The sequence below is a fragment of the Lytechinus variegatus genome, chromosome 3 (assembly GCF_018143015.1).
Source record: "Lytechinus variegatus isolate NC3 chromosome 3, Lvar_3.0, whole genome shotgun sequence".
In the NCBI taxonomy this organism is placed as follows: Eukaryota; Metazoa; Echinodermata; class Echinoidea; order Temnopleuroida; family Toxopneustidae; genus Lytechinus; species Lytechinus variegatus.
In genome coordinates, this window is record NC_054742.1 from 36,171,678 (window position 1) to 36,191,981 (window position 20,304).

General features: G+C 35.3%; 1 protein-coding gene across 3 annotated transcripts in view; it reads left to right on the forward strand.

The window, feature by feature from the left end:
* The window catches only part of LOC121410893 (atrial natriuretic peptide receptor 1-like), a 35,053-nt gene that overhangs the window by 9,203 nt on the left and 5,546 nt on the right, over nt 1-20,304 (forward strand). For 2 of the 3 annotated variants that reach the window (XM_041603259.1, XM_041603261.1), the window contains exons 4-21: nt 606-741; nt 1,106-1,200; nt 1,745-1,883; nt 3,841-3,925; nt 4,886-5,045; nt 5,824-5,889; nt 6,543-6,620; nt 6,952-7,056; nt 7,669-7,740; nt 8,325-8,475; nt 9,712-9,861; nt 10,947-11,118; nt 11,706-11,858; nt 13,472-13,595; nt 15,006-15,074; nt 15,578-15,752; nt 16,254-16,352; nt 16,988-17,079. In XM_041603259.1, the coding sequence (XP_041459193.1) occupies nt 606-741; nt 1,106-1,200; nt 1,745-1,883; nt 3,841-3,925; nt 4,886-5,045; nt 5,824-5,889; nt 6,543-6,620; nt 6,952-7,056; nt 7,669-7,740; nt 8,325-8,475; nt 9,712-9,861; nt 10,947-11,118; nt 11,706-11,858; nt 13,472-13,595; nt 15,006-15,074; nt 15,578-15,752; nt 16,254-16,352; nt 16,988-17,079 (2,121 nt within the window). The remainder of the gene's footprint in view (nt 1-605; nt 742-1,105; nt 1,201-1,744; nt 1,884-3,840; nt 3,926-4,885; nt 5,046-5,823; nt 5,890-6,542; nt 6,621-6,951; nt 7,057-7,668; nt 7,741-8,324; nt 8,476-9,711; nt 9,862-10,946; nt 11,119-11,705; nt 11,859-13,471; nt 13,596-15,005; nt 15,075-15,577; nt 15,753-16,253; nt 16,353-16,987; nt 17,080-20,304) is intronic. The other variant, XM_041603260.1, reaches the window with a different exon arrangement.

Here is a 20,304-nt window from a genome sequence, read left to right on the forward strand (position 1 = left end):
CTCGAGTGTAATCGCACATTATGACGAATTTTGGAGGGTGGGGAATATCCCGAATCTCCCGGAATTTGTCATAATATGTATTTTGTTTTTAGATAGGAAATTAGAAGTATTCTATAACTAAGAATACTCCTTGAGTAAGACGAAATAGATTACAGAAGATTAATTGAAGAAGTACATTTTGAATAGTGTGCGTCGCAACCTGTGTCAACATTAAATTATATGATAATTAATTTCAAATCTCAAACATTGTAATAAATTGCCTTTTGCTGCTCCTATATCTTGGTAAGGAAATTATGGCCTGATTCCTCCAATCACACCCTCTGAGAAAAATCTGAAGACACGCGAAATTCGTTTTTCATGTAGTAATTCGTGATTACATAACAAACATGCCATAAATACGGCGGTGGTAACTATGTTATCTAAGAAAGACCATCGTTTTTCATTGTAAAGCATTATTGACTACTTATAGTAGTCAATAATTTTATTCATGCCGTATAATAGACGGAGCTCATATTTATCTTTATGGGATTTTATTTATACGTATATTCTCATAATCTATTCTCTTGTTATAATAATGACTTTACGAGTTGAATTTTAATAATCAGAACAATTACTTCGCGAGTGCTTTCCACGATGCTGTCATCTTGTATTCACTTGCCGTCAACGAAACCTTGGCAGAAGGAGGAGACATCAGAGATGGATATAAGATCACAAGAAAGATGTGGAATAGAACGTTTGACGGTGAGGATAGATTTTTTTGTGTATTTGCCCATGCGTTTGTCTATCCTAGAGTGTGACATCGCGCAGTATCTTTGGAGTTTTGCTACAATCTTGTCTATCTGAAGAATACATTCTTCAGATGCCGCTGATACCATTAATCCGTACAAAAGGCGCAGAGTATCGATTATGCTATCAAAAAATCAAACATATCTTACTTTCGGACACATACAAGACATATCCACACATTTTCATACACGCACCCTCACACCCTGTCTCTTTCTTCTCATGCACCCCCTCCCTCGCATACGTGTGCTTAGCACATATATCCACACAAAACGTGCATAATATATAGGCCTACATGTTTGTTTTTCATTCTGTTTGTTAGGTATATCTGGTAAGGTGACAATTAACAGTAACGGGGATCGTGATGCAGACTATTCACTGTGGGATATGACTGACACAGAAGCAGGTACATTTGAGGTAAGCACCGGCCTGGTTAAAATAATAATTAGGACATTGATAATAATAATGATAATGATAACAATAACTCTCATTTACCCAGAATAGCCACTTCAGCTATAAGCTATTCTTCCAGCAGTTCCCGCTTAAAATACCATTTTATCATTACCCTTCTCCATTCCATTACGTCCTGCCAGGAATGCAAAAAAATTGGGAGGTGGTTAGTCTGTGCTGTAACTCGGCGAGGGATTGAACCCATACCTCTATACCACTGAGCCTCCATACCCAGTGATGCATCATACCTGGGCGTATAATTTTGTTTACATTTAGAAAAAAATGTCAAGAAAATGCTAAATAATAAGAAATGGGGCTAAACCATCAAAGCCTGATAATAATAGTCAGTTGCATAATCCAGTGGTTTAGAGTCTGGCATTACTATAACGTTAATTTTGTATCTCTCCTGAGAAGAGTAGAACCAATGACATACATGTACGTCTTACTTCTTCATCGAGATAAGAGCATTCCGAAGAATATAATAATGCAAGTTTTCTTTATTAATCTACAGGTTATAGCAAACTATTATGGGGCGACTGGAGAATTTCATGAAACTGACGTGAAACCGGTTTGGCCTAATGGAGCTACAGGACCGCCTAAAGACGAACCAGATTGCGGGTTCAACGGTGAAAAGTGTCCACCTAATCCGAGTATGGACATTTTCATGATTTCATTAATTTTTTATTATATTCTCTTTCCATTGTTATCTGTCGGTGATTTTTACATGTATTAATTCCAGGCATATGCAGGCATAATTATGGGGATATGTGCAATCAGACTCTAGACGCATTTGAATACCGCAACCTATAGCTCCTACATAACACGAATATTTTTTTCTTGCTTCCCCCCCCCCCCCTCACCTTGTGCGTTAATGGTGTCGGCTGTCAAACGGGCTGGGGACAAATTTTCAAAGTGGTTCGAAGGTGTAATTCCCCATCCCATGAAGTTGACAATTTTGTCATTTTTAAAAAGGGGAAGTTTACCCTGACGAAAAGTTTGTTGTAAAAATAGCAGAAAGGGTAATAAAAACATTGAAGGTTTGAAGAAAATCTATCAAAATATTAAGATAGTTATTATAATTTAATATTTTGAATTTGTGACGTCATTAACGAGCAGCTTCACAATTATGTTAAGTAATATAAATTCATGAATTTCATTTTCATGGGTTTGTGATGACTTATTTTTTAATTTCTTATTAGGAGCATGTGTGAAATGATTTGAGTATCGATATACTGGTACAATAAAAACAATTTTTTATTTTCATATAAAGTTACATTTCTTTGATTTTTTTACCATATGTTACAACATTTATTGGAGTAGACATTGATAAACATTTGACATGGAAAAATCATATTGCAAAAATTAAATTATGCATACGCAAGAAGGTTGGTATTCTATATCGACTGAGACACTTCGTACCACGAAGTATTTTGATTCTGCTGTATAAGACATTCATACAGCCCCACATCACATATGGTATTGAAGTCTGGGGTGGAGCTAGAAAAAATGATCTAGATTCTATATTATTAATTCAAAAAATGGCAGTGCGTGCGATAACATTCAGTACATATATGACAAGATCAGCACCATTATTCAGGGTTCTTAAGATACTTGACATTTACCAACTGTATAGATTATCTATCTGTAGTTTCATGTACGATCTAATTAATACAAATTTGCCACATTCACTGTTACAATATTGTTCACTGATTCAACATAGATATAATACAAGGCAAAAGGAAGACGAGAATCTGTATGTACCAAAGGTTAGGACAAGCTTGGGAAAGGAGTGTTTATCTTATGTAGGCACAACTTCTTGGAATGAGCTACCAACCAAAATCAGAAAGAAACCATCAAGATCAAGTTTTCGTAAAGCTATTGTCGAACATCTGTTGGAATAATGAATTTTGATACCATCTTTATGGTAGTTTTGTTATCATCTAAATATCTTTCATATGTAAATGTAAATGTATGTAAATTTAGATATCTTTCATATGTAAATGTAAATGTATGTAAATTTAGTTAAATTGTTAGGTAGTCATTGCTAGAATGTATTAGTAGACTCACGATTTTCATTCCCTAATAACATGTTTCTATCTATCTAGACTAGGAGGGGCCAGACTTGACTAGCATTCATGCTATTTTCTGGTTACTATTATCCTTGCTTTTTTATGTATTCATAAATTATTGTCTGTAAACTTGTAAATTGGTATTATCATTGCATTGGATAATAAATAAATTCATTCATTCATTCATGACTACGTAGGAAAGCTGCTCGCATGACGTCACAAATCAAGTAATCAGAATTCTAATAACATTTTTTTATTCTTTGATGGACTTTCCTCAAACCTTTGCCAATAATTTAACAAAAAATTCTGATGTTTTTACAATAAACTTTTTGTCAGGGTGAACTCCCCCTTTAATTATCAATAAAATATGTTTAATCACATATTTGAGTTCAATCTGTATTCACATTTCCATTTTCTGAACGAAATGTTATGTTCTTCCCCTTATGACAAATGATTGAAGCATCATAGCACACGCCCATGTCATCGCATGCTGGGCTTTGATCTAAAATTAAGTTTGTGATTTTTTGTTTTGTTTCAGACGGCTTGACAGTACTTGGCACTGTGGGTATTACGGCAAGTGTAATTGTTATAGCTGCCATCTGTGCTCTCTTTCTTATCTACAGGTATGTGACAATGGAAACACCTCTTACTTTAAAAAAAATCTATTGAAATTGTAAGCTAGAGTGACGTTGATGTGATTTAAAAATCTGAAACATCCTCTCATTTGTTTTTATAAATTGTACGTTTCGGTGAAAAAGGAAGCGTTAGTTGTATATGAAAGCTGCACTCTATTTCAGTTTTGCTTAATTCAATAGTTATTGAATAAGAATATCCCGAATCAAATGAAATACAATGAAATAGAGTGCAAGTTACGATGCCTTTCCTACAATAAGATGAAAATAATGTTGACCCAGTAATCCGGTATTAGGCAAAAGAGTGCAGAAGAATTATCTGCAACTTGTTCACGAATCATGTAAAATAGGTATTTTACAATATATCTATAGTTCTACGTGATTATTATTCAGTACTTCTTATTCAGATAAACATTAAATGTTAAGTCTATCCCCTTAATTCAATTAAATTTGCCAATTGCAAATGAATTGTACCAAATTATTAAAAAAATCAAGATCATTTCTATTTTTTCCGTAATTTGATAAATTCATGTAGTTCACATAATTATTCAAGTATAACTTTTTAAAGTTTTTTATGCGCTTCTGGATATGAGTTGAAATGAAATCCATTCTCATGGATTATTGATGATTTGTTTGGGCACCTGGTTTGTTTTCATCTTGTTTTCTTGAAGTGAAAAATTCGTCAATCAAATCACTTGCAGATATATCATCCCTATGCCTATATGCTATTAAGGTAATTACCATAAATAGAAACGGGGCGCAGACACCTATCTTATTTGAAGAATCCCTGGTAGTAACCGTAATGGTAAGTTTGTGAAGAGCAGAATCCAGAGCAAACTAAACATTTCTTGAACACTTATTTCCCTGGATAATTGAGTTTGTTTAATTACTTCCTCTTGTTTATGTAACTGGAATTTATCCCAGTAAACGCTCAAATTAATTTTCTCGAAGGAAACTTCGACTGGATGCCGAACTAATGAAGATGTCATGGCGGATCAAATGGGAGGAGTTGGTCTTCGAAGAAATCGGCAAATCGGTTGCCACGGCAACATCAGGTTCCAGACTTGTTGCATCAAGGGTAAGAGCTTTACCAACAAGCACGGACGCATCGGTAAATAACCGCTCGCTCCTCTCTCGTCTTCATTGAGAATCAACCAAGAAAAAACAAATAAATGGAGATGTTTTTCTTATTCATCTTTAATTTCAATCTAGTTCAGTTCATGGTTTTGTTCGTACAAGCTTTTTTGCAGTTGTAATTGCGCAATTGAGAAGTAAATCGAAATCTACTCCCTTCCCATCCCCCCTTCCATCCCCAACTCTTCCCTGTTTTTTTTTAATGGAATGCGTGCATGGGCTTGGATCTGCCATCCCCCCTCTCTCTCTCTTCTTACCTGTCTCCTTCTATCTCTTCCCCTCTGTATCCCTTCTGTTCTTTAATTATGTTTCTTCCGCGTCCGCCTCCTTATTTTCCTTCCCTTTCTGCCCCCCCCCCTACCACCACCACTTCCGCCATTCCTTTCCCCAGTATCGGCACCTTCTCTCTCTTTGAGTCTCTTATCCCAACCTCACATGCAGCACTGTATATCTGCTCACATACCCGTTATGTGTGATCACTTTCCATAAGATATAGAATATCATTCGTTGTAATTATTAATAGTGTTCAAGAATAACTCAATGCACTATCTTTATCTTCTTTTCATCGTCAGTGCATGTAGATTTTTTCTTAGGATCGTGTCCCCGTTTGTCAGATACCCTCGTACATATTTGCGTGCTATGATGTCGTACTTCCGTCAATTATTGATGGACTCCATAGAATCTTTGACGACACCATGCGACAATTAATCAATAATGTTATTTAATTGGTATCTTGTTTCTAAAATGCAATACAGGGCACACTTATCAATTCAGATGGCCAAGATGGAGGCCAGATATTTGCAACAGTTGCACGCTATAAGGTAAGACAGTTTCCTATATATTTAGCTTATGTAATTCTTCCCCCACCCCTCACTGTAGCGTTGTCTCCCCCCCCCCTCTCTCTCTTGTTGACTTCCTCCTCTGCCATGCCTGCTTCGTCCTTCATTGTATATTCCTTTCTTAAACTTTCCTTTTATAGCGTTTGCATTACAGCAATGCTTAGGGAAGGGGTGCCATGGTATTTCTATAGGGGCAAGACAACCTATATTTTTTTTCTTCAATTGAATAACTGGGATTAAATAGAGTAGCACGTCCCAGGCCTCTCTTTTTACACCTTTCTTTCTTTCTTTCCTTCCTTCTTTTTTTCTTTCTGTTATTTCCCTCACTTGGAAAACATTAGGACACTCACCCCTGCCGCCCCCGCATCAATGTCACAAATGGAATATGATTATATACTTACATCGACCCTCTTCCATTTTGCCCATATCAGTTTTAAATATCATTATTCTTCACAAATGGTAACCATGGTAACTGACACCGAGTTGCATTTCAATGTCATAATAATTTTTCATTTCAGAACAGTCCAAAAATGGGGTTCATTCATTGCAGTTCTTTTATACAGTTCCGTGAGACTATGAAGGACGTAGACAATAAAGACGATGTCTAAAACGCTATTTTTTCTTCTGTCATACAGGGACGTTTGGTGATGGTGAAGAGGATAAACAAAGCCAAGATTGAACTAACACGAGACGTTCTAATGGAACTAAGAAATGTAAGGTCTTTTATACAAACTTAATGTTGATCTGTCTTGCAAAGAAGAATTAGAAGACATAGTACAGAAATAAAGACGTGTTATTTTCTAGTTTCCTATAATATTAAGTAACGATATTTCTAGTTAATTCCATGATGATCTTCAGACTTGTACAGTTGTTTGCAAAGTTGTAATTCTAAAGTTTTATGTGAAAATGTTAATTCTGTTTAATTATCATTAATATAATATTCATTTTCCCGATGATTGGTTATTCAAGTGAGGGTGGGGTAAATGAGGGACATTGTGTATTTTTCTTAATCACTGATTATTGTTGTTTATTTCATATGTATAGATGAGAAATTTGGAACACACAAACATTGTTCGTTTTGTTGGCGCATGCGTAGACCCTCCCAATCAGACCATAATGACTGACTACTGTCCACGAGGGAGCTTACAGGTAATACTAAATGAAAATGTCAGTTTATAGATTTTGGTACAATATTGACCTTTGAATTTCAATTGCATTGAATTAAATTTATTTTTAGAATACTTTAAGAATGAGCAAGTTGTAATAAACACACAAATTAAATCTTCATCATATTCATAAAAATGTTTTTTAACTTAAATTACTTTATGGAATTATAAATCATCTATAGTTATACTTTCGAAAAATTCCTAAAAGCAATAATTGGGTCAGGTATTCATATAGCTTTGTATGTATGATTCTATTTTAATGTTGCTTTAGGGTAAAAAAAATAATAGCAAATGAAAAGAAAACACCTGAGGGTGTTTCATAAAGATTTAAGTATGACTTAGAGTCGCACTTAAATGCCTAGTTGCGCGCAGTATAAAAGGCGTGACAGCATTGGTCAGATCATGCCAAGAGGACGCGCACTATTGATCAATAAGATTGCGCGTTGCATATCATGTACGCGTCGACATTTAAGTGCGACCTAAGTCATACTTAAATCTTTGTGAAACACCCCCAGGCCTTGTAATGCTAATTATTACTCAATGTACATGTGCTGAAAGTGACTTCTTTAAATGAATTTAATTTTCATGATTTCAGGATATTTTGGAGAATGATCATCTGAAACTAGACTGGATGTTTCGGCAGTCTTTGCTGATGGACGCAGTCAGGGTTAGCTATTTCATTACTGATATCTTTATCCCGTGATTTATCTGAGAAACGTCAGATCTCTATTGCTATAATTTATTTATCCTTAGGAGGGCGCTTCATAAAGCTGTATTAGCTTTCCTTAAATTACACCTGACTCTACGTGTGGCTGGATGAAATGTATCATGCAAATAGATCTGAATAACTCTGTATTTCCATGATCTCTTTAGATTAAAATTGTATTTGAATGCTAAGTCTGTTATTGTGAAGAGGATGCTTATAGATATTAACAACTGATTGAAGTTTTCTTTGCATAGAGTCAATGAGACAAAAATGATGTTTCCCTAGGCGCAAAGGTCGATAACACAGATGAAATTGATTTAATAATTGAAAATGGAAGTTCCGTTGAGATGACATTAAAGATTGCTAACCATGCACAAAGGAATTCCCCATTTGATGACACCAACAGCTTTGCCAGATTTCTCCATGTTTTCTCGAAACAGCCTAAATTACAACCTAATCATTATTGTGATCAAATTGTTTTCCGTCTTCTAATGGGGGAAAAATGTTTATTATTTTATGTATATTATAAATATATACCTTTTTAGGGGATATACTACCTCCATGACAGTGTAATAGGTGTCCATGGACGACTGACGTCATCAAACTGTGTTGTCGATGGCAGATTCGTTCTCAAACTAACTGACTTTGGGATCCCATCACTGAGGAAGTCCAGTATTGACAGCGAAAACAAATACAGTAAGAAAATTTCTACGTACATTGTATAGAATTTGACAAACAAAGGTTGCCAACCCAGGTTATTTTGTTTAATCTAACAAGGAAACTGGAAGATCAAAACCTTTTATCACTTGAAAGTTCAGCATTTCTTCAACCCCATGCCGAGTAAAGAAAAGAAACACCCGAAAAGTACACATTCAAGTTCAACCTAATTCATGTCTTTGATGACCCTCATATTTGGTTTTGTTCCACAGGTGATTTTCAAGGCGAATATCTCTTGAAGATTTCTCACATTCTTTTCTTGGGTTATACAGTTGTTGCATTATCGTCATGTTCGGGTGTACCATTCATTTTTGTATCACCTGCATAGCAGAGTGAGACTTTTCCGACGGCGGCGGCGGCAGCGTCAACATCAAATCTTAACCTGAGGTTAAGTTTTTGAAATGACATCATAACTTAGAAAGTATATGGACCTAGTTCATGAAACTTGGCCATAAGGTTAATCAAGTATTAATAAACATCCTAACAGAGTTTCATGTCACATGACCAAGGTCAAAGGTCATTTAGGGTCAATGAACTTTGGCCGAATTGGGGGTATCTGTTGAATTCCCATCATAACTTTGACAGTTTATGGATCTGATTCATGAAACATGGACATAGTAGTAATCAAGCATCACTGAACATTTTGTGCAAGTTTCAGCTCTCATGATTAAGGTCAAAGGTCATTTAGGGTCAATGAACTTTGGCCGAATTGGGTGTATCTGTTGAATTACCATCATAACTTTGAAAGTTTATGGATCTGATTCATGAATCTTGGACATAAGAGTAATCAAGTATCACTGAACATCCTGTGCGAGTTTCAAGTCACATGATCAAGGTCAAAGGTCATGTAAGGTCAATGAACTTTGGCCATGTTGGGTTTTTTGTTGTTGAATAATCATCATATCTCTATAAGTTTATTGGTCTAGTTCATAAAAAGTGGACATAAAAGTAACCATGTATCACTGAACATCTTGTGCGAGTTAGAGTAGTTTTCAAAGTCAGCACTGATGCTATATTGAACCGCGTGATGCAGGTGAGACGGCCAGAGGCATTCCACTTGTTTCATTCACCTTCCCTTCTACTTATCGTCATCATCTCCGTCGTCGTCATCGTCTCTTTGACTACTAATAAAACTTTCGTTTCTCTACCTTCTTCAAATCCCATTCATTTCGATCTTTAATATTTGTTTTCCATTTTTTTTCCCCATTTTCTAAGAACTGTTATGGAAAGCTCCAGAACACCTCAGGAACCCTATTAACCCTCCCACTAAAGAAGGTGATATGTATAGCCTTGGTATCATCATGCTTGAGATAGGTACAAGGGCAGGACCATTCGATGAAGAAAGGAAGTTCATGGACACCGACCGTAAGTATTGAATCTGCCCAACTGTTGTTCATAATTCTTAATGTACCTCCTCCCCCCGTCTTTGTATAAATTGGTTTCGTCTCCCAGTTGCTTCTTTACAAAAAAAGTGAAAACCTTTTTCAAGAAAATGGAAGGGATGAACATTAATTAGCGCAAATAAGCACAAATGTACTTATGAGACCCAGCCATTTGTACCCATCCACACAAACACCCCCTCCCTTACCCTCACCTCACCCCTCCCCCCCACACACACACCCTCACACATCTTAGCTTCATTCTTACGAAAGGGTAGGGTATCTCATGAGGCCTGAATATCATGCGAGCGCGAAGCGCGCGCTTAAATTTGTTGATATTTTGTATACAGTTATTTGGACCTGAAAATCAATTATTCTGAGCAGTTTTGAAATAATTCTGTAAAAACGAAGTGCGAGCTCATACTATTAATATGCTGATCTGCGAAATGGCATGTTAGTGAATGTTTTAGTAACTATTGAATAGAACATATTTTTTCACCAATCAAGAAACGGGAGTGCGAAGCGTGAGCTGAAAATTTTGATTTTTTTTCGCCTGCCATTTTGAATCCTTGAACATGATCATGGTTATGTAACTAAACAATTGAAGCAAACGCAGAAGGCGTCAGACCAACATCCCTGCGCTCAAGTAACAAATAATTTTCCCAACAGACAATAGCTCAGACTTTGCATCTTTAATTGCACCGACACATTCTCAGGTTATCTCAAAACCTCGTCATCCCTGTCGCCTTCTTTCTCTATTTTCTCCTACAGTTAATTTTCATTTTATTTCCTTTTTAATTTTCTCTTTCCTTCTATTTCGTTGTTCCCTTTTTCCCTTCCTTCTATTTTTGACCTCTCTCCACTTTTCTTCATTTCCCGACGATAGCGCAGATTTACCGACGACATTCAGAGTAGTGGGGCAATTAGTAGCCCTGCACGAAACGTCCGGCCTGAAGAAAATCGAAGGCCTCCCCCCCCCCCACCTTGAACGCGGGCAATATATGTCGAGTTATCAATTGTCTTCGGCAACGTTTTCCAGTTAATGATATTAATGATATCTCAATTACACAGAGATCTTGGATTGCTTAAAGTCAACGACCACTCAACCACCGTTTCGTGCCTTGATTCCTGATGAGTCATGGAGCCCTGAAATCAAGGATCTAATGAAGAGATGTTGGGAAGAGACCCCAAGCGATCGACCTACTGCTGGTACTCTTCACTCTACACTCAAGAAAGTTAACAAGTAATTTACACCTATACATGAATGATAACAATCTAGGAGGCATATACATTCAAGACCCATTTTCAAATTTATTGAAATAGTTATCATGATTATACTCTGCTATTTAAATGGATTTTTTTCTTGCGTTCTTCGTCAGACATCAATATAACTCATCACAATTTGATAACATTTTTTTATCAAGGAGTGAAACGTCCTCCCTCCTATCCAGTTGTAGCTTCAAAAGATAACTAAAATAAGGATAATCATTTTGCAAATTATTTAAAAATATAAATGACACCCCAAGACGACCGATATATTTCGTTTATAGTTTTAAGAATAAGAATTTAATTACACTTAGTAGTTTTTATCCACTTTAACTGATTTTTTTTCTGAATAAAATTACAAGGCTTGAATCCAAACATCGTTTCCATATTGTGTTGTAGTTATACATTATCTATTTGATATTGTTAAAAATGTGTACAAATGATATTGATGCGGTACTTGGTTTAAATCAAGTAAGTAATGGATGCAAAAGTAAAGATTGCTTTATTATCAATCACATTGGCGGTTTCAGTGTTTTCAGCCCTTTATGGTATTACTTAAAATAGGGGGATGTCTAGCGGTGGTAACATTTTGGACAATCTATTGAATCGTATGGAACAATATGCCACAAACCTGGAAGCCTTGGTCGAAGAGAGGACAGCTGCTTTCCTAGAGGAGAAGAAACGATCAGAGACACTGCTTTATGAAGTACTACCTAGGTAAATACTTTCTTAGAGAAATGATCAGAGACACAAAGAGTCATGCAGGTTAACTGGCAGATCGGTGGGAGGGCACATCCCGCTCGCACGTGCCCCCTCCCCTTGAGAACCATATTTAAAAAAATGAAAGCGAGAACTTTTTCTTTTTTTATATTTTGTTGGCGGACGAAATTTCCTTAAATATTAGGTGAAACCTTTTTATTGCTTGTCAAATTTTCATTGGGAATATGTGCCCCCCACCCTTTGAAAATTCTGGATCTACCCCTTGCACGGGTTTATATAATTATCGGCCTAAAGAATAGGTTAGAGACACTGTTTAAGAAGAATTATTTGGGAGCATAATTTATATTACAAGAAGAATTTTAAGACACATTTCTTCTAGAATTTCATTGGGTATGTCGGTACACTCTAAATTTCAAGGAAAAACTTGGAGTTGCTCCATTGGATTAAAAATTAACAAAATTTCTGCTGGGTTTGGATTTATTTCAACTTCTTATATGTTGGTGAAACATTTGTACTACTTGAAGAAATTTTTACCAAAGTGAGTATACTAGAAATTGTGAAAACGGTCGGCTATTATCGAGATACAAAAAATAATGTTTACCCGTCTTGCATTTCCGCATCTCTGTCGTAATAAAATCTGGTTATCTCATTCGTTGAAACGTGTATTACTTTTTGGAAGGAGGTCTGTCCATATTCCTCCATTATATTCTGAGATTCGTAATCTTGTGAATAATGAGGATCTATCTGTAAAAAATCTAAAAACGTGCATTGAAGATGACGGCATTATCTGCATCAGTATGTCTTGTGATTTAGTTCGAATTATTGTTAAAAAAAACTGTGATGTCATTAATCGGGGGACTTGGGGTCAACCTCGATTAGCATTCTGCTAGTATGTTACCCCCAATTCAGGGGCGGCGATCCTGAGAGGCTGGGGGACACATTGCCCCCCCCCCCATTTTTTGAAGCACTGAAAAAGTGCCCTTTTTAGGCAAGAAAAATGCCCCACTCACGAAAGTGTACTGTGCCCCTTTCACCTGAGAAAGACCCATTTTATCAGTTAACGAGCACCCCTTTGCAACAAGAAAACAATATTCTCATTTTTATATGTTACGACAAAACTTGTAAGGATCATCCTACTTCACAAGTCATGAGAGTGGGGTAGATAAGTTGAGGTATACAGATGGGCGGAGGGGGTCCTGCCCCCTCCCTAATTTTTTCACGACCAAGAAAAGGAAAGAGAGAAGGGTGAAATATGATATTATTTTCTGAATATTAGTTGTCAAAATATATCACAAAATTGGATTTCGTTATAATGTCAAAATGTTTGCTCTCTCGCAGCTTCTTACAAATTTACGTGATACGACATGTCTAGCCCCCTCAAAATTTTTGCCCCATTACGCCACTGTAGATAAATCTTTTTTTCTTCTTTGTTTTAAGATAGTGCCCTATTCAATAGAAAAGGTGCCATTTTTCCTGTGCACCCGCCCCAATTTCAAGTTCGCTCCGCCGCCCCTGCCCTAATTTACATTTTTTTTAATATGAGATACTGTTTCATGTAAATGTACTTGAGAGTGGGATCTGATAATATATTCAATTCAATTGTTCAACAGATCTGTAGCAGAGCAGCTGAAGCTTGGCAAGTCTGTTGATCCCGAGTCTTATGAGAGCGTCACCATTTTCTTCAGTGATATTGTGGGCTTTACCGCCATCTCCTCCGAGAGTACACCCCTTCAGGTACAGAGCATAAAGCTTATAATTATTCCAATATACTTTGTTTTACTTTGATTAGGAAGGTAATCTCGCTAACATGTCTGGCAGAATACATGTAGAGGGAATATTAACGATTCATAATTTTATAACTACTAACTTTACTACGATACCACTTAGCCCATTTTTGTCTCACCTGCATAGCAGAGTGAGACGATAGGCGCCGCTTTTCCGACGGCGGCGGCGGCGGCGTCAACATCAAATCTTAACCTGAGGTTAAGTTTTTGAAATGACATCATAACTTAGAAAGTATATGGACCTAGTTCATGGAACTTGGCCATAAAGTTAATCAAGTATTACTAAACATCCTATTAGAGTTTCATGTCACATGAACAAGGTCAAAGGTCATTTAGGGTCAATGAACTTAGACCATGTTGGAGGAATCAGCATCGAAATCTTAACCTGAGGTTAAGTTTTTGAAATGTCATCATAACTTAGAAAATATATGAACCTAGTTCATGAAACTTGGACATAAGGTTAATCAATTATCACTGAAGATCCTGCGTGAGTTTTATGTCACATGACCAAGGTCAAAGGTCATTTAGGGTCAATGAGCTTTGGCCGAATCGGGGGTATCTGTTGAATTCCAATCATAACTTTGACAGTTTATGGATCTGATTCATGAAACATGGGCAAAATAGTAATTAAGCATCACTGAACATTTTGCGCAAGTTTCAGCTCTCATGATTAAGGTCAAAGGTCATTAGGGTCAATGAACTTTGACCGAATTGGGGTATCTGTTGAATTACCATCATAACTTTGAAAGTTTATGGATCTGATTCATGAATCTTGGACATAGAGTAATCAAGTATCACTGAACATCCTGTGTGAGTTTCAAGTCACATGATCAAGGTCAAAGGTCATTTAAGGTCAATGAACTTTGGCCATGTTGGGTTTTTTTTGTTGAATAACCATCATATCTCTGTAAGTTTATTGGTCTAGTTCATAAAAAGTGGACATAAAAGTAACCATGTATCACTGAACATCTTGTGCGAGTTAGAGTAGTTTTCAAAAGTCAGCACTGATGCTTTATTGAACCGCGTGATGCAGGTGAGACGGCCAGAGGCATTCCACTTGTTAGATTGTAACAATTGTCTCGAATCGTCTCCGAAAATATAGATTACTGACAGCATGATGCGTAAAAAATGACAAACCACTCTTAAATGTTCTTTCTATATCGACTTACTCATTTAGTTACTTACACATCAATATATATATTTTTAATTATTCATTGATCTATTCATTCATATTCATACCCCCAAACCATTCATCTATATGATGTCACATTTTATAACATTTTTGTCACCCTTAACATGCGACACCCCTTGCTTATAAAGTCATCAGCATATGTCATTTTCTATCGTTTTATTTTTTTAGGTGGTTGCTCTTTTGAATGATCTGTATACATGTTTTGACGGGATCATAGCCAACTCCGACGTTTACAAGGTATGGATACAGTGAGGCGTTGCATAAGTAGTGATAATTATGATTGCAAAAATAATATTTGTAAAAATAAAAATATCAAGGTAAGTGTCATTTAATTTTAACAGAATCAGGATATTTTTTCATGACGAAATTGATTGGAATGAAATATTCAAAAAAATTGTTTGGATAACGATCGTTGAAGTATGCGATCTAAGCCTCCATTGAAACTACTTAATATAACTTTTCCAGCTATGCTGTTCCCCCTTCCCTTTGCCAACTGATCTACTAAAGTAAAGAGATACATTGGACAAGACATATTCGCGTGATTAAGTGGCAAATCTTGCAATGCCTAGCTGTTGTAGTTATGTAAGTGACTCGCTGTGAGTAATGTAATCTTTTCGTGATAATTATATATTTAAAAGAACTAGGCCTATGTTATTTACAAAATAATAAGCGAGCTTACGACCATTTGCAAAGAAGTCCACTTATAATGTGAACTCGGATTCATTGTAATTTTGTTACAGGTTGAAACTATTGGCGATGCTTACATGGTAGTGTCTGGATTGCCTATCAGGAATGGTATTACGCATGCTCGAGAGATTGCTGTGATGTCTCTATCTCTCTTGGAAGCTGTTAAGTCTTTTAAGATTCGACATCGACCTGGTGAACAGCTCAAGTTAAGAGCAGGAATACATTCCGGTAAGAAAAAAAAGGTCGGTCCCTCCCCAAAATTGAATATAAATGAACTAACCATAGCATTCTCATCTATGATGCTGAATCTTCATATTTGAGTAAATGGCATACCATGTTTATTTGGTGTGAATCAGGTAATTGAAAGACGATTCCTCGTCATGGACTAAGATATAAAATATATGAAATGATAAATTATGATAATGATATGATTGTGATATTAATCATATTAATGAGACTATTTTCTGAGTTAAGAGGATACTAATCCCCTTCATAATGTTAGCTCAAACCTATATTTGATCTTATTATTTTCATGAAACTACTGAAGCTAGGATAATTATGTTCTTCGAAGTCGTTCTCAATTTTGTTCTTCAGATTCGCTCACAAGAGTGTCCTTCGTTCTAAATATGTTTTGGTGCATGACTTAAAAGAAAAGGGGTATTAATCAAACATGCTCGAGAACAAATGCTTTTCAATTTCTAAGAAAAGTATGTTTAAGTTTGGTTTCAGGTCCATGTGTTGCTGGTGTGATTGGTTTGAAGATGCCTCGTTATTGTCTCTTTGGTGACACGGTTAACACCGCATCTCGAATGGAATCAAATGGTGAAGGTAAGGCATCGGGATAGCACGATATTTGAAAGACCCAGTTGTGGAAAGACTGATATACAATTAAGTAACTAATATTATCAAACCAATGATTATAAATCATTAATAATTGATTGAGCCAATTAATATAAAGTATGGAGAGTCAGCTACACATGAATTTACAATACATGTCATATATGACATGACATTGCATGATGAATTTATGTGTAGCTGACTCTCCATACATAACATTAATTTGCTCAATTATTAGGGAAGGCGTAAACACTGTTCCCTTGTCAACAAAAAATAGCATATTCATTTGTTAACTCGAGTACGCACGAGCGTAATCTCAAAAGTGCTGTAAGGAATATAGGACATTTTAGGGGAAACATGGTGTCCCTTGATTTCAATGAATTGTATTTCTGCGCAAAATTGAGTCCAAGAATTTCAATAATCAGGATCGTTTGATGGATGATGCTAAAAATAGCACCACTGAGTTTGTCTTATACCAAGGCCTACACAGTTCTTTTAATCAGCGTAATAAGTATATTTGATTATTATAGATCTGTTTATCTTTTATCTTTATAAATTTTCCTATGATTTTTTTCTTATACATAAAATTTAAAAAATCCACTCCTACGATGTTAATTTCTCATCAGCCATGAAGATCCATACGAGTTCGAATTGCAAGAAAATCTTGGATAAATTTGATGCTTTTGAAGTTGAGCTGAGAGGGCAAGTAGAGATGAAGGTAAGTCCAGATTTGATGGTTTTTTGCCATTATACATATCCATCAAAGTTGGATACATTTGATTGTAACAAATTATATAATGGTGGTCCCCAAGTCTGCGCACCTATAACGATTTAAGTTAAGATTTTTTTCACAAAATCTTTCAGTTGATAATGTTCTTATATTATGAATAAGCGCGCCAAATATCTCATAAAAAAATTGAAAGAAATATATGATTTTTTTAGGAAAAAAACCTCGAGCAGTCATTTTCAAATTGAACCAAAAAATGGTGCCCCGTGTCTGCGCACCCTTTCACTTTGCATGCGATTATGGGATTTTGGTGTGAAAGGATGCATTTTTTAGGCCGTCACATGAAATCCCCCAAATTTATTAATTTTCCACCATTTTGAGTCGGATTTTCAAGGAATATCTGTCTATATACAGCGCGTCCCAAAAAAAATGTCCCTCTGATATTCGGCTTAATAATTTCCAAAAATTAAAATTATTCTCAATGAAATGTATGGATATAGGAAGCCCATCTCATGTTCTAACTTCTATAAAAATTTCATTGGTCTTGCTTCAGTGGTTTTGAATACAGCCTATTATTTAACAGTAGTGCTTTTCAACCCATTCCAAGTTTATATGCATGCATGCAACACTGATTTGTGTTCTGCACTTTCTTGCATATCAACCCCCTTTGACCATTCTGACCAAGGAGATATCACCTCTATCTCCTTGTTCTGACCAAGGAATTCCCTGATCTGACCAGGGAAATATCCATGATCTAACCAGGCTCATCAAATCACAACCTTGAGCATGTTCAGAAGGGCAAAAAGAGTATTGACAGATCATTTCATGTTTGATAAACGGGAGATGCACAATGATTGAGACAACGGGTCATGTCTGCTTCATGCATAATTCCAACAATACTGCATTTTTGTTTTCATTACTTTTTTTTTAGTTAATTAGCTACTGAGGTCAAGTTCAATAATTCAGTGTAACTTTTTAAAAGAAAAAAGTAAAAATTTTCTTTGGTATAGTTCCTTTTTGCAAGGGGTGATTATTTATTTATTTATTTATTTATTTATTGATATATTCATATTCCACAATCATCAAAGTACATTTCGTAATCATGTTTACAATGAAAAAAAATGCATAACATATGCAGGATTGAAACGTAGCAATGAAATTAAAAAAGTGGAGGGGCCTACTAAAAAGCAGAGCTTGTAAAATGTAGACCCCCTATCAAAACTTTATACAAGGGTAATATGATACAAATAGAGTAAAATAATCAGCAAAATTTTATAAAATTATATAGATATAAACACTGTAACACAAATGTATCTACACTATATACAAAATTAAATATTGACTTTAAAAAATAATCAATACTACCGTGGATAAGTATGAAGTTCACAAATATTAGATTGAATCAATAAGAATTCAGGAGAAATTTTTTGATGAGTAATTTAAATCGTATAAGACTAGCTGCCTCTTTCATTTCTCTGTCCAGAGAATTCCAGAGTTTTGGTCCTGTGAAAAATACAGTTTTGCTAGAAAATACTGTTTTACTTTTAGGTAAGTGATAGTCATTTGATTGTCTCGTATTATATGAATGTAAAGTATTGTTTCTCATAAATTTCTTTTGTAGGACATTAGGTACACTATTTCTATCTAGCTGATACATGAATTGGAATAGTTGCAAGCGGTACAGGTCATTGATTTTAAGGATACGTTTCTGACGAAACAATTCATCCGTATGAGCTCTAAAGGACATATTGCATATCATTCTCAGTACTTTTTTCTGAAGTAGCAAGACTTTATTTAGTCTCGTTTGAGAGGCATTACCCCATGCCAGAATTCCATAATTAAGATATGGTAGAATTAATGCACAATACAACATGGATAGCGCCTGTGCTGGTAGAACGTATTTAAGCTTATTGATGACTCCAATATTTCTTGACACAGTTTTGCAAGTATTGTTGATATGAGCATTCCACGTAAGCTTGTTATCAATAGTAAGACCTAAAAATTTTGTTGTTTGCACTTCTTTGATTTCAGTATTATCTAAAAGTATTTGATGCGGTAGATGTTTCAATGAATGACTAAAAAGCATATAATTAGTTTTTTGCAGATTCAGTGACAATTTGTTGGCTTTAATCCAGTTTGTTACTTTTTTAAATTCTGTATTCATAGTGCTCACAAGTACATGTGGATCATGGTGTGTATAGAAAATATTGGAATCATCAGCAAAGAGAATAAATGAGAGAACATGAGATGAATTTTTCATATCATTAACATAAAGTATAAATAACAAGGGGCCAAGAATACTACCTTGTGGAATTCCACAGGAAACTGGCCTTGTTGGAGATTCTGATTCATTTACTGTAACAAACTGAATTCTATCAGTAAGATAACTCCTAAACCATTGTAAAGCTGTCCCTCTGATACCGTAATTTGATAGCTTACATAACAGTATTTCATGATCTATTGTGTCAAACGCTTTTGAGAAGTCAAGGAATAATCCTACAGTATGATCAGAATTATCAAAAGAAGTAGATATTTTATTTATTAATGTCAATATAGCATGAGTTGCATTATGTTTTTCTCTAAAACCAAATTGATTATCACATATAATACTATATTTCTTAAGGAAAGCAACTGTCCTTTTATAAATGATCCTTTCAAGAATTTTTGAGAACGAAGTTAACAAAGATATTGGGCGATAATTACTAGTAATTAATTGGTCCCCCTTCTTGAAAATGGGTATAACTTTAGCTATTTTCATCTTCTTTGGGACCTGGCCAAGCTGCAATGATAAATTAAATATATGAAGCAGGGGATCAGCAAGAGAATGTATAATGTTTTTCAATACTTTATTTGTAATGCCATCATATCCGGGTGTCTTTCCTGCTTTCAAATTAAATACAATCTCAAGTAATTCTTCTCTATGAACTGGAGTAAGAAATATTGAATTATCATTTTGTTTGTCCAAAAAGTCCTTAAACGAATTTTCTACAGGGATAATATTTCCAGCTAACTTTGGTCCAATTTGAGAGAAATATGAATTAAATTCATTTGCTATAGAATGAGTATCTTCAACCATATTTCCATCTACACATAATTTATTAACAGCACTAGATTTGTTAATTTTGTTTAGAGCCCCATTTATTGTTTTCCATGTATTTTTAAGGTCGTTTTTATATGATTGTAATTTTTCTGAATAAAACCTCTTTTTTGCTATTC